This window comes from Ammospiza nelsoni, chromosome 28, assembly GCF_027579445.1.
Source record: "Ammospiza nelsoni isolate bAmmNel1 chromosome 28, bAmmNel1.pri, whole genome shotgun sequence".
Classification (NCBI taxonomy): Eukaryota; Metazoa; Chordata; class Aves; order Passeriformes; family Passerellidae; genus Ammospiza; species Ammospiza nelsoni.
In genome coordinates, this window is record NC_080660.1 from 249655 (window position 1) to 263621 (window position 13967).

A 13967-nucleotide genomic window follows, 5' to 3' on the forward strand; every position below is an offset into this window, starting at 1 on the left:
TTTTTCCATAGTTTGTTTGGTTTTTTTTTTTTTTTTTTTTTTGGGGGGGAATTTTTTTCATTCTAAATCTCATAGAAACTTTAATTTCTTCTCTATATTTACACCCGGCCTGGGGGATTTTTGGGAATGGCTGATTCCACCTGATTTTTCCCAGTTTTTTCCCACCCTTTTTCCATCCATCCACCCACAGGGAAAAGGGGAGGGGAAACTCCCCCCATTCCTGCTTGGAAAAAGTCAGAAAAACTGGGAATAAAAATCCAAAATAAAAGGAAAAAAAAAAAAAAAACCCCAAAGCAGCTTCTGCCATCCCGAAAAACACAAAAAAATGGGAAAAAAACCTTGGGAAACCAAACCAAACCCCAGAGGGAGCACAGCAGTTGTTGGGATTTGGGGATTTTAGTGTATGGTACAGCTTTACAGGGAGAGGGGAGGGAATCCTGAGGGAATTCTCTGGGAATTCTCCAGGAATGGCAGTGCCGAGGGGGGAGCAGCTTTTCTAGGGGATTTTGGGGGGATTGGGGTGGGAAAGGTCCCGGATCCCGAGGGAAGGAGATGGAAAAACGCTGGAAAAGGCCCAAACCTCACCCTCAGCCTGGAATTCGGGAGCATTTTCCCATTTTTCCTTTTGGAAAAGGGTCCTGGCTGGGATTTGGGATCCATTCCCAATCCTGGGGTTTTTTGTTCCTTTGCCAAAGGAAAAATCTCCTCTTTCCTTATTTTCTCTCGTTTTTCCAGCTTTTTTCCTCCTCCTGCTCCCTCGGCAATGTCCAGCTGTGTCCAAGTGTCCTTCCCGGGCACCTCCGGAATTCCAGGGCTCTGGAATCGCCCCCTTCCCAACAAAACACACCAGGAACGTTCCCAAACGGGAAGAAAATCCAGGAAAACAAAACCCAAAAATAATAACAGAAAAGGTGGATTTTGCTGGAAAAGCTTCCCCCGCCCCGTCCGGATCCGGGAATTCCTGGGAAGGGCCCGGAGGGGTCCCGGAAACCCCAAATCCCCCCAAAATCCAACATTCCCAGGGGGTTCCCGGCGGGATCGGGGATCGTCCCAGTCCCATTCCCAACTTTCCCTCCTCGGACACCGGGAAGGGCTCGGGGGGGATTTATGTACACGGCGCCGTTCCGGCCTTGGAGCCCATCCCGGAATTCCGGGAATGCCGAGGTTCCCGGGAACGCTCAGCTCTCCTCAGGCTGATCCTGGAATTCCGGGAATGCCGAGGTTCCCGGGCTCAGAGCTGATCCCACAGAATCTCAGGATTCCCGGGAAGGCTCAGGTCTCCTCAGCCCCCTGCCAGGCTTGGATGAAGCCAATCCCAGGACAATCCCAGGAATTCCGGGATTCCCAGGAGTTCTCACTTTTCCTCGTTGCCCTGCCGGGCCCGGATGAATCCCAGGAGAATCCCAGAACATTCCAGAATTTCCAGGAGCGCTCAGTTCTCCTCGTTGCCCTGCCGGGCCCGGATGAAGGCCATCCCGTGGGTCCTGAAGTGCGTTTTGAGGTTGAGCTGGCTCTCGAAGCCCCGGCCGCACACTTTGCACTCCAGCTTCCCCTCGGCGCTGCTGCCGCCGTTCCCGCCGGGGGCGGCCCCGCTCCCGCTCCCGCTCCCGTTCCCGTTCCCGTTCCCGCTGCCGTTCCCCGCCGCCCCCGCGGGCTCCTCGGGCTCGGCCCCGCGGCGCTTCTTGTGCGAGATGAAGCGGTGCCGGCCGAGCGCGCTGGCCGAGGTGAAGCAGAGGCCGCACTCGCGGCACTGGGGCGCGCCCTGCGGCCGGTGCTGCGCCAGGTGCGCCTGCAGCTCCGCGCGGCTCCCGGCGCCCAGCCCGCACTTGCGGCAGCGCAGCGGCGCCCGCGGGCTCTTGGCGGGCGGGGTGGTGCTGTCGGGCTCCTCGCTGCACGACTCCTCCGAGGAGAGCTTGCGCCGGCGGCCCGGGGCCTGCAAGAGAGGGGGAAAACATCGGGGATGAACGGGCAGGGAATCCCAGCGAGGAGGAACCCCTGGGGAAATCCCTCAGGAGAAACCCCTTGGGAAACTCCTTCTTCCCTTTGGGAAATCCCTTCTTCCCCTTGGGAGAAACCCCTTGGGAAATCCCTTGGGAAATCCCTTCTTCCCCTTGGGAGAAACCCCTGGAAATCCCTTGGGAACTGGGGCAGCTCCCAGAAGGGATTCTGGGATGAGGAGGCTCCGATCCTGCCACAAACGCTGAAGTTCCCAGGAAATTCCCAGGAATTCCCAAGAAACCCCAGGAATTCCAGATAATTCTGTGGGCAGTCCCAGATCCAAAACCTCCCCACTTGGACAAAGTTTAGGTCTGGCATTTGTGGGTTCCAGGATTCTTTGCTTGCTGATGCCTGCCAGGTCCAACACAGCAGGAACTGCAGGATAAACCTCCCCCCAGTCCTGCCCCAAAGCCCCGAAATTCCCAGGAAATTCCCAGGAATTCCCAAGAAATCCCCAGAATTCCCAGGAACCGCCGGAATTCCCGGGCATCGCACCTGGTTGGGGCCGGGCGGGCCGCGGGCCGTCACCACCTGCTGGCTGCGGGCGGGGTCGGTCACCTGGAGGCCGTGCCGCACCTGGATGTGCTTCTCCAGGATCAGGCGGCTGCTGAACGTTCGCTTCCCCTCCGTGCAGTACCTGGGGACGGACGGAGCGGCCCCGTGTGCCGGGAGTTCCCCAAGTCCAGCCCCCAACGGGATCCACACGGAGCCTGGAGCCCTGCCCCAAACCCTCCTCGCTCCCGGAATCTCCATTCCCATCTTGGGCAGAGCTGGGGGGAATTAAACCCTGAATCCTTGGGAATTAAACCCTGAATCCTTGGGAATTAAACACTGATTCCCTGGGAACTAAACCCTGATTTTCCTGGGAATTAAACCCTTATTCCTTGGGAATTAAACCCTGATTCCTCTGGGAATTAAACAATGATTCCCTGGGAACTAAACCCTGATTTTCCTGGGAATTAAACCCTTATTCCTTGGGAATTAAACCCTGATTTCCTGGGAACTAAACCCTGATTTTCCTGGGAATTAAACTCGATTTCCCTGAGAATTATTCCCTGATTCCTGGGGAATTAAACCCTGATTCCTTGGGAGTTAAGCACTCATTTTCCTGGGAATTAATCGCTGAGTCCTTGGGAATTAAACCCTCATTCCTTGAGAATTAATCCCTGATTTTCCTGGGAACTAAACCCTGATTTCCCTGGGAATTAAACCCCAATTCCTTGAGAGTTCCCCTTTTCCCTGGCCAAGCCCAAGCCCAAGCCCCCTCAATCCTCCCTCCCAGTTCCCTTTCCCAATTGGCCGTCCCAGCCCCAGCGTTCCCGCTCTCACAGAATCCCAGGAATCCCGGGAACTCCAGGGACCCCAGGGACCCCAGGAATGACCCAGGAGCCCCAGAACCCTGGGAACCATCCCAGCAACCCCGGCAGTACCGGCAGGGGTAGACGCGTTTGATGCCCTCGTGGTTGACGCGGACGTGGCGCCGCAGGCTCGGGGCCGAGCAGAAGGAGCGCTCGCACAGGTGGCACGGGAACTTCTTCACCGACTGCGGGGGGAAAATCGTCACGATCGTGGGGAAACCAGGACAAAACTGCGAAAAACCAGCTCAGGATCCCGCGGAAAACTGGGAAAAATCCCGCTCAGGATCCCGGGGAAAACCCAGGACAAACCAGGAAAACCCCACTCGGGATCCCAGGGAAACCCAGGAAAAACCCAGGAGGGATCTAAGAAAAACCAGGGAAAAATCCAGGAGGGATCCAAAAGCTGGGATTCCCACTCCAGCTGGACGTGGGAATTCAATTTTCCCTCCTGGGATTGTTCATCCAGTCAGGAATTATCCCCAACATCTCATTCCCATTCCCAAATCCTTCCATTCCCAGGATCCAGGAGGCTCCAGGAGCATCCAGGTGGATCCAGGGGGAAGCGGGAGGATCCAGGACCCAGGATTCCCCCTCAAGCCAGAGAAATTCAATTTTCCCTCAAATCCAGCCTGGGATCCTTCATCCAATCAGGAATTACCCCAAAAACAATCCTCATTCCCAAACCCTCCCATTCCCAGGATCCAGGGGGATCCCAGAGGATCCAGGAGCATCCAGGAGCCGGGACTCCCCCTCCAGCTGGAAGAACTCCATTCTCCCTCAAATCCCATCTGGGATTGTTCATCCAGCCAGGAATTATTCCAAAAGTCTGACTGCCATTCCCAAATCCTTCCATTCCCAGGATCCAGGAGGATCCAGGAGCATCCAGGAGGATCCATGAGGGATCCAGGAGGATCCAGTAGCCGGGATTCCCGCTCCAGCCGCCGTAACTCCATTTCCCTCCAATCCCGCCCAGAACGCCCCAAACCCGCCCGGAATTGCCAGGAACGGCGCCCACCTTGCCGTGCTCCCTCTTCATGTGCGCCACGTACTCGTCGCGCTCGGGGAACCACGAGTGGCAGAGGCCGCAGCTCCAGCCGCTGCCCTTGGCCTTGGCGCCGGCCCTGCCCCGCGGGAAGCGCCCGCGCCGCGCCCGCCGCAGCTCGGGCGAGCTGGGCGCCTCCTCCTCCTCCTCCTCCTCCTCCGAGGAGCTCGAGGAGGAGCCCGAGCGCCGCGGCGGCTCCGGCAGCTCCGCCTTGGGCGCCGGCAGCGGCCCCGAGCGCCGCGAGGGCTCGTCCGGGCCCGGCTGCGCCTGGTGCGTGTTCTGCAAGGGGAGAGAGACTGGGGATTCAGGGAGCTCTGGGCGTTCCTGGGTCCGGAGCACGGCTGGGTCACCCTCCCCACTCCCATTTCCCCAATCTGGGGGAAATTCCCATCATTTCTGGCCGGGATTTCCCCATTTCTGGCCGGAACCTCACCATTCCCACCCGGAGTTTGGGGCCTGACCTTGATGCGCCCAGAGCACGGCTGGGTCCCCCTACCCAGTCTCATTTTCCCCAATTTGGGGGAAATTCACATCATCTCTGGCCAGGATTTCCCCATTTCCATCTGGAATTTTGCCATTCCCAGCTGGAATTCTGTCTGGGATGGAGCCTGACCCTGAGATGCTCCAGGATCCAGACCATGGCTGGGTCCCACTCCCCCCTCCCATTTCCCCCAATCTGGGGGAAATTTCCATCGTTTCTGGCCGAAATTTCGCCATTTTTGGCCGAGATTTTGCCATTTTTGGCCGGAACTGAGGCCTGACCTTGAGGTGCTCGAGCATGGTGTGTTTCTGGGCCCCCAAGCATTCCCCACTCTGACTTCTCCCAAACTGGGGAAAAATCCCATCGTTTCTGGCCGGGATTTCCCCATTTCAGCCCGGAATTTGCCCATTTTTGTGTGGGATTGGGGCCTGACCTTGAGGTGCTCGAGCATGGTGCGTTTCTGCGCGAAGAGCAGCGGGCACTGCGGGCAGCGGAAGACGCTGACGCGCTGGGGCAGCAGGTGCTGATCAAAGTGCGACGACAGCAGCGGCTTGTGCGTGAACACCGTGTCACACATGGCACACTTGTAAATCATCCTGGGGGAAAACGGGGAAAAACGGGGAAAAAACAGGGCGGGGGACACGCCGGGGGGAGCGGAGAGGGAGGGGAAAAGGAGGGGAAATGAGAAGGAAAAAGGGAAAAGGAGGGAATGAGAGAGAAAATAGGGAAGGGAAAAAGAGGGGAAAGAGAGAAATGAGGGGAGGGAAAAGGAAAAGGAAGGAATGTGAGAGAAAAAATGGAAGGATAAAGGACGAAAAGGGAAGGAAAAAGGAGGGGAAGCAGAGAAATAAGGGAAGCAAAAAGAAAGGGAAATGAGAAAGAAAAAGGGAATGAAAAATGAGGGAACAAGAGAGAAAAAATGGAAGGATAAAGGAGGGGAAAGAAAGAAATGAGGGAAGGAAAAAGAAGGGGAAATGAGAAGGAAAAAGGGAAAGGTAAAGGAAGGAATGGGAGAGAAAAAATGGAAGGATAAAGGAGGAAATGGGAAGGAAAAAGGAAATGGGAAAGGAGGAGGAAAACAGAGAAAGAGGAGGGAAAAAACAGAAAAGGGAGAGGGAAAAGGAGGGAAGAAGAGGGAAAAAATAGGGAAAAAGGGATGGAAAAAGGAAGGTGAGAGTTGAGCTCATCCCACCCACAGAGGAGTTTCTGCCCATCATGGAACATTCCCAGTTCTCCCAACCCTGAAATCCTGGAATGGCTCAGGCAGGAAAAGCCCTCTGGGATCATTCCCAAGGGCCACGTTCCCAAATCTCCCAGCCAGCTCCGTTCCCACAGCAAAACATTCCCAATCCTCCCAGCCCAAGCTCTTACTCCCAAACTTCCCATCCCAGCCTCCCATCCCAACCTCCCATTCCCAGATCTCCCACCCCAACCTCTCATTCCCAAACCTCCCACCCCAACCTTTCCAGGACGAACCCGAGCCGCTCCCTGGGACCCTGGGCGGATCTGTGGAATTCCAGGGAATTCCAGGGAAATTTTGGGGGATTTTGGGCGTTCCGCGAGCACTCACTTGGACTGCTGGTTGCTGAAGCCGGGGTGCTGCGTGTACACGTGGGCGTGGGCGCTGGGCGCGGACTTGAAGGCCATGGGGCAGATGGGGCACTTGTGGAAAACCTCGCAGTGCGAGCTCTGGATGTGGGACTTGATGGAATTGACGCCCCCGAACACCACGGAGCAGCTGGGACACCTGGAGAATCCCCAGGGGAAAATGAGATCCAAAGAGGTTCTGGGAATCCCCAACGGAGACTGGGAAACAGAGCGGTTCTGGGAGAATTCCCAACTGGAACCGGGATCCAGAGCGGTTCTGGGAATTGCAACTGGAACCAGGATCCCAAACCGGTTCTGGGAGAATTCCCAGTGGAAACTGGGTTCTAGAAATTCCCAATGGACACCAGGATCCAGAGCAGTTCTGGGAATTTCCAGTGGAAACTGGGATCCAAACCAGTTCTGAGAAAATTCCCAGTGGAAACTGGGATCCAAAGAGGCTCTGGGAATCCTAACTGGAACCACGATCCCAAACGAGTTCTGGGAAAATTCCCAGTGAAAACCGGGATCCAGAACAGTTCTGGGAAAATTCTATCAAGGATCAGGATCCAAACTAGTTCAGGGAAAATTCCAAGTGGAACCAGGACCGCAGACAAGGATTCCTGTGATTTCCAGGATTCCCTGGCTCCGTACCTGTACCCCACCCTGCGTGAGGAGTCCTTGAGCTGGGACTCCAAGCTGTCCAGCAGGAGATTCCCCCGCATTCCATGGGCAAACCGCATTTCTGGACCTCCCCAGTGACCCCCCCATGGAATTCCTGGCGTTCCCTGGCTCCGTACCTGTACCCCACCCTGCGGGAGAAGTGCAGGCAGGACTCTTTGAGGTGCGACTCGAAGTTGGCCAGCAGGAAGTTGCCCCCGCACTCGGGGCACACGTGGGGCGGGCGGCTGCGGTGCATGCGCTGGTGCGCGCTGAAGCTGCAGCGGTTGGCCAGGATCATGGGGCACGCCGAGCACACCTGGAAAAACGGGATAACCTATGGAACCTGGGAATTCCGCCCGGGATCATGGGGCACGCCGAGCACACCTGGAAAACACCAGGATCATCCTGGGAATTCCACCTGGGATCAGCCTCGGAACCCCCGGAATTCCAGCCCTCAGGGCCAGGATCATGGGGCACGCCAAGCACGCCTGAAACACCGGGATCATCCATGGAACCCCGGGAATTCCACCTGGGATCACCCTTGGAACCCCAGTGCCTCCCAGCACTCTGAACCCCCTCCCAGTGCTCTGAGCCCCCTCCCAGCGCCCTCCCGCCTCCTCCCAGCCCTGCTCTCACCGTGCTGCTGCTGCTGCTGCTGCCGCCCGTCCCGGCCTGCTGGAAGTGCGCGGCCAGCCCGGCCTTGTCCTTGCACTGCTCCTTGCACTCGAGGCAGCGGAAGCAGCTGTAGCTGCCGGGCTCGGAGCCCAGGGGCAGCACGGGCAGAAGCTCCGGCCCCGCGCCGCCCTCCTGCGCCGCCCTGGCGGCGGGCAGCGCCAGCGGCGCCAGCGCCGTCACGTCGGGCTGCCCGATCATCTGCTCCAGGGCGATGGGGCGCATCACCAGGTGCGAGCACTGCATCACCAGCCCCTTGTCCTTGTGCTCGCGCGCGTGCAGCAGCAGGCTGCACTTGTTGAAGAACACCAGGCGCTTGGTGCAGTGGTTGCAGGTGACCTCGATGCGCATGCTGCGCCGGTCGTAGTGCCGCGCCAGGCTCTTCTCCAGCGCGAAGGCGTCGCCGCACTCGAGGCAGCGGAAGCCCGAGGGCGGCAGCGCCAGGCTGGCCTCGGCCGGCGGGCTCAGGTTGGGCTTGTAGGTGGGCAGCAGGTTCTTGCTGTTGAGGATCTTGTTGAAGGCCTCCACCAGGCTGGACTGGCTGCGCGAGATGACGGTGCCGGCCACGTTGGCCTTGGCGCCGCCGCCGGCCTTGGCGCCGCCGTTGGCGCGGGCGTCGCCCTTGGGCAGGGGCTGCGGCACCAGGCTCAGGATGTTCTTGGCCACGGATTTGCCGGCCTTGGCGGGCAGCACTACGGATTTCTGCTGCGCCACACTGGCGGCGATGAGCATGGCGCTGCTGGCGCTCTGGATGGTGGCCACGGGCAGCACGGTGCCCTTCAGCTTGGTGCCGTTGCCCAGCTGCACGCTGACGATTTTGGGCCCCTCCGTGCTCTTCAGGGGGCTGGAGAGCTCCGACTTCTCCTTGGCCGCCTCCGTGGGGACGCCAGCAGGACCCTCCAGGGGCTCCTGGGAGCTCTGCTCGCTGGGCACTTTGCTGGAGGGCGGCTCCGAGTCCGAGGACACCCTGGTGACCGTCCTGGTGATGCTGCCGCAGGAGGTTTTGATGGTTTTGATGCGCACCTTGAGCGGCCGCGAGGAGCTGGAGGACGGCGAGTTGGTGCTTTCCTCCTCCTCCTCCTCCTCCTCAGCGCTGGACGCGCTCGGGGGGCTCCCCACGGCCTTCCCCAGCACCTCCCGCTCCTCCTTCAAGGAGAGCTGCTTGGGGGAGGGCGGCACGGGCCCTCCTGGGGATGAGAAGGGCTCCCGGGGGCTCCCGGGCGAGTGCTTGAGCTCAGCCCCGGTGCCGGTGCCGCCGTCCAGCGCCGCCGGCTCCGCTCCCGGCCACGGCGCCGCGGGCGAGCCCCCGGCCGGGTACCGCACAGTGACGGACTTGAGGTGATCCAGGGCCAGCCCCTTGGGGCTGCAGCCCCGGCCCGGCGCCTCCTCCGGGTCCGACTCCTCCTTCTTGATGCAGGGGACAGGGTGGGCTCCGTCCCCAGCCCGGAACGGTGCCGGGAAGGGCGGCTCCAGCCCCTCGGGGCCGTCCCCCAGCGGCTCCTTGCAGCCGGCAGCGGGGGCCGCGGCCGGCGCCTTGTCCTTGGCCTTGCCGTCGCGGGCGCGGTCGATGAGGTCGGCGCCGTCCTGGCCGGGCTCGGGGCTGAAGGGCGAGAAGAGCTCCAGGCCCTTGGCGCCCTTCTCCTTGGCCCAGCAGTCGCCGTTCGGGGCGGGCTCAGCGGGCCGGGCGCCCTCGGTGCCGAAGCCGTTCTGCAGCAGCCGCGGCGCCAGCCCGTGCCCGTGCCCGTGCCCGTGCCCGTGCCCGTCCTTGGGCTCGGCCTGCTCGGGGCACACGGTGTTCTTGACGATGACGCTGACGGCCGAGATGTCGGCGTGCGGCAGCGCGGGCTCGGCCGTGGCGGCGCCGGGGCCCGGCTCCCCCGGCAGCGCCTTCCCGGGCGCCTCGGGCTCCTCCTGGTGCGACTGGATCGCCTCGTTGGCGTCGATGTCCGGGATGTCGAAGGCGGCCAGCAGGTCGTCGAAATCCGGCGTCTTCATGTCCCCCATGGCTGGGAATTACAGGGAAAGGGGTTCAGGGCGGGGGCAGTTTGGCAATTCCCGGGTTTCCATCCCCACAAACCCCAGGGAATCCTGGTGTCCTGCAGCCTTTTCCATTCCCATTCCCCTTCCACCCCAAACACCTTCTCTCTGTTCCAAAAAATCCCCCTTTTGTCCCAATAAGTCCCCCTTTCATCCCAAAAATGCCTTTCCCGTCCCAAAAACTCTCCCTTTCATTCAAAAAATCCCCTTTTCTCCCAAAAATCCCCCCTTTCATCCCAAAAATCCCCTTCCCATCCCAAAACTTCCCCCTTTATCCCAAAATTCCCCCTTTCCAGATTCCCTCTGGATCTGAGGTGGGAAATCAGGGATCCAACCCCAACTCCAGCCCCAAATTCCCTCTGGATCCAGGAAAGCCCCAGCAGGTGGGATTCCATTCATTTCCCTCTGGAATGTGCCCCGGGAGAAGCTTTTTCCTGCCCAAATCCCCCTTTTCCTGCCCTTTCATCCCTGGAAAACCCTCCCCAGGCAGGGAACGGCTCCTTTGGAAAAGCTGGGAATTGTTTTCCAGGGGGCAACTGCTCCCTTTGTCCTTCCCCATTCACACCCAAATCCCTGGGAATGTCTGGGGTGGATCCCGGATTTCCCCATCCCAATCCCGATCCCAATCCCAGATTCCTTTTAGGAATGGCCTGGGCAATCTCGAGGGAGCTGTCTGGGATCAGCAGCGGGATTTGGGAAATCCTTCCCGGCTGGGGAAAGGAGGCAGGGACAGCCACAAACAGGGAGGGATCGGCCCGAAATTCCACCTGCGGCAAATCCCGGATCCCACACTGATCCCAAACCCCCGATCCCAAATTCCCCACCCCGCTCCCGCCCCCATCCCGGCGCAGCGGCCCCGTCCCGAGGGATCCGTGCGGGATTAAATTCCCGGGATTTGGAGGGGATTAATTCCCGGCCATCTGCCGGCCCCGCAGCGCGGCCCCGAGCCCGGCATCCCGAAAATCCCGAAGGGGCCGGGACGGCTCGGGATGCCCCGTTTTATCGGGATTCCCCGTTTTATCGGGATTCCCGATTTTCCCGGGATTCCCACAAGGTCTGCAGGGGTCTGGGCGGGGATTCCGTGGGATTTTGGGCTTTTCCCAAATATCCGAGATCCCAAGGCCCCCATCCCCATCCCGAGCTCCCCATCCCAAATTCCCCATCCTCATCCCAAACTCCCCATCCCAATCTCCCCATTCCTATCCCAAATTCTCCATCCCAAACTCCCCATTCCTATCCCAAATTCTCCATCCCAAACTCCCCATCCCAAACTCACGATTCCTATCCCAAATTCCCCATCTCAAACTCCCCATTCCCACCCCAAACTCCCCATTCCCACCCCAAACTCCCCATCTCAAACTCCCCACCCCAAACTCCTCACACCGACCCCAAACTCCCCGAAATTCCAGGCAGGAGGGGATGCCCGTGACCCGTCCCAATCCCAGGATTTGGGATGGGGAAGGACTGACCGCGACCCCCCAGAATTCCAGGATGGGGGGGATGATCCTGATCCCCACAAATCCCAGGATTTTTTGTGTGGGAAGACGCGACCATGGCCCCTCCAGATCGCGGTTTTTGGGATGTGAAGGGCTGACCGTGACCCCTCAAATCCCGGGATTTTTCCGTCGCAGGGAGTGACCGTGACCCTCCAGGATCCCAGCAATGGGGAGGTGACCGTGACCCCCCGGACCCCGGGAATTTCCGAGGGAAGAGGCGACGCTGCCCCCTCCGAACCCCGGGATTCGGGGCCGGGCCCCTCAGGCCGCGCTTCCCGCCCAGGCCGCGCCCCCCCTCAGGCCCTGACCCCCTCAGGCCGCTCCCGCCCCTCCGGCCGCGCTACCTGGAGCTGCGCGCGGGGGCGCTCCCCGCGGCCGCTGCCGGTCCCGATCCCGGTTCCTGATCCCGGCTCCCGTTCCCAATTCCCGATCCCGATCCCGGTCCCGCTCGGGCCCCTCAGCGGCGCCGCTTCCCCTCCGCCACTTCCTGCTTGGCCCCCCCGCCCCGCCGGCCGCTCGCACCGCGCGTTCCCGCCCTCACCGCGCTTTCTCATTCGCTGCACGGCCCGTCACTCGTCAAAATCCACATTCTGATTGGTTGATTCCGCTGTCACTCAATGGTGAACGCGGCCGTCCGCACTCCCCATTGGCTAAGAGGGACCCGCCCCACGCCGGGCGTGTTGATTGGGAAGCGCGGGTGTCATTCAACTCGCAAAACCTCGCCCACCGCGATATCCTCGCTTCCTATTGGTTGTCAGCGCTGGCGCACCTCGCTGCCGATTGGTTAAAAGCGCTGTTTATCAATTAACCCCCCGCCTCATCTCGCTTTTTTTCATTGGTCAAAGCGCGCTGTTTATCAAGAACGAGTTCCGGCCGCCATTGGCCTCGGGGACCGTCCATGGCGGCGGCTCCCGGCCGGGGGCTCCCATTGGGCGTGGGATTCGTCCCTCAGCACCAGAACCCGCCCAGGCCGGGCCCGAAATGGCCTCAACGTCCTCCTCCCATTCGCTGCCAGCGCTGTCACTCACGGAGGCGTCTGAGGGAAGGTCTCGCCCATGTCCGCATGTTGCGCGATGCCATTGGTGGCTACCACTGTCACTCAAGCCCGCCTCTGTTTCCTCGCTTCCCATTGGCTGGAGTGTCCAAAATCCCGCCAAGCCAATTGTCGTCGCTCATTGGTCCGCAGAGCTGCCACTCGTATTTAACCCCGCCTTCCTCCCTATATTATTTGCCGCCAGAATGACAACATCCGCTCCTTCCGCTCCCTGATTGGTCTACCCTACTGCCAATCAGCAGCCCCGCCCCGCCCCTCAGTCTCACGGTAAACAGCGCGCGGGGGATGCCGGGAGCCGCTGCGGGAATTCCCAAATCCCGAATTCCTGGGAATTCCCGGGAATTCCGCTCCCAGAAACCCCAGCACCGGGAATCCCTTTCAATCTCCCCAGAAATCCCTTTATTCATTCCGGGATTTCCCAAGAAATCCATTTAATTATTCCCACAATTCCCAATAAATCCCGCCCATTCCCAAGACACTCCTTTAATTATTCCCACCATTCCCAATAACTTTCCATTCTCAAAAAACTCCTATAATCACTCCCACAATTCCCAAGACATCCCCTTAATCATTCCCAAGAACTCCCCGCCATTCCCAAGAAACCCCTTTAATTATTCCCACTGTTCCCAATAACTTACTTCCATTTCTAAGAAACTCCTTTACTTATTCCCACAATCCCCACGAAATTCCTTTTATCATTCCCACAATTCTCAAGAAATCCCTGCCATTCCCAGCAAACTCCTTTAATCATTCCTGCCATTCCCAAGAAATTCATTTAACTATTCCTGCCATTCCAAATAAACTACTTCCATTCCCAAAAATCCCTTTAATCATTCCCACAATTCCCAAGAAATTCCCACAATCATCCCCACCATGCCCAAGAAATTAATTTAACTATTACTGCCATTCCCAAGAAATCCCTTTAATTATTCCCTCAATCCCCAAGAACTCCCTGCCATTCCCAAGAAATGCCTTTAATTATTCCAATTCCCAAAACATTCCTTTAATAATTCCCACAATTTCCAAGAAATTCCTTTAATTATTCCCAAGAACTCCCTGCCATTCCCAAGAAATGCCTTTAATTATTCCAATTCCCAAAACATTCCTTTAATAATTCCCACAATTTCCAAGAAATTCCTTTAATTATCCCCAAGAACTCCCCGCCATTCCCAAGAAACTCCTTTAATTATTCACAGAACTCTCAAAAAACTCCTTTAATTATTCCCGGAACTCCCAAAAAAATTCCTTTAATTATTCCTGGAATTCCCAAGAAACTCCTTTAATTATTCCCGTAACTCCTAAAAAATTCCTTTTATTACTCCTGGAATTCCCAAAAATTTCCTTTAATCATTCCCGCAATTCCCAAGAAACTCCTTTAATTATTCCCGGAACTCCCAAAACAACTCCTTTAATTATTCCTGAGATTCCCAAAAATTTCCTTTAATTATTCCCACCATTCCCAACAACCCCTTTAATCACTGCCGCCGTTCCCAATAAATCATTTCCATTCCCTTCATTATTCGCGCAACACCGCACAGCTCCCCTCCGTTCCCGAAAAGCTTCCATTAATCATTCCCGGAAC

At 58.3% G+C, this 13967-nt stretch overlaps 1 protein-coding gene across 1 annotated transcript; it reads right to left on the reverse strand.

The window, feature by feature from the left end:
• On the reverse strand, positions 1-9802 carry ZNF687 (zinc finger protein 687). The gene is made up of 8 exons (XM_059490135.1): positions 7763-9802; positions 7264-7442; positions 6450-6626; positions 5313-5475; positions 4372-4677; positions 3429-3541; positions 2494-2635; positions 1-1933 (listed from the first exon to the last, which is right to left on the reverse strand). The coding sequence occupies exons 1-8, from the start codon at positions 9800-9802 to the stop codon at positions 1433-1435; spliced, it is 3621 nt and encodes a 1206-aa protein (XP_059346118.1). The 3' UTR covers positions 1-1432.
• Positions 9803-13967: the final 4165 nt, after the last annotated feature.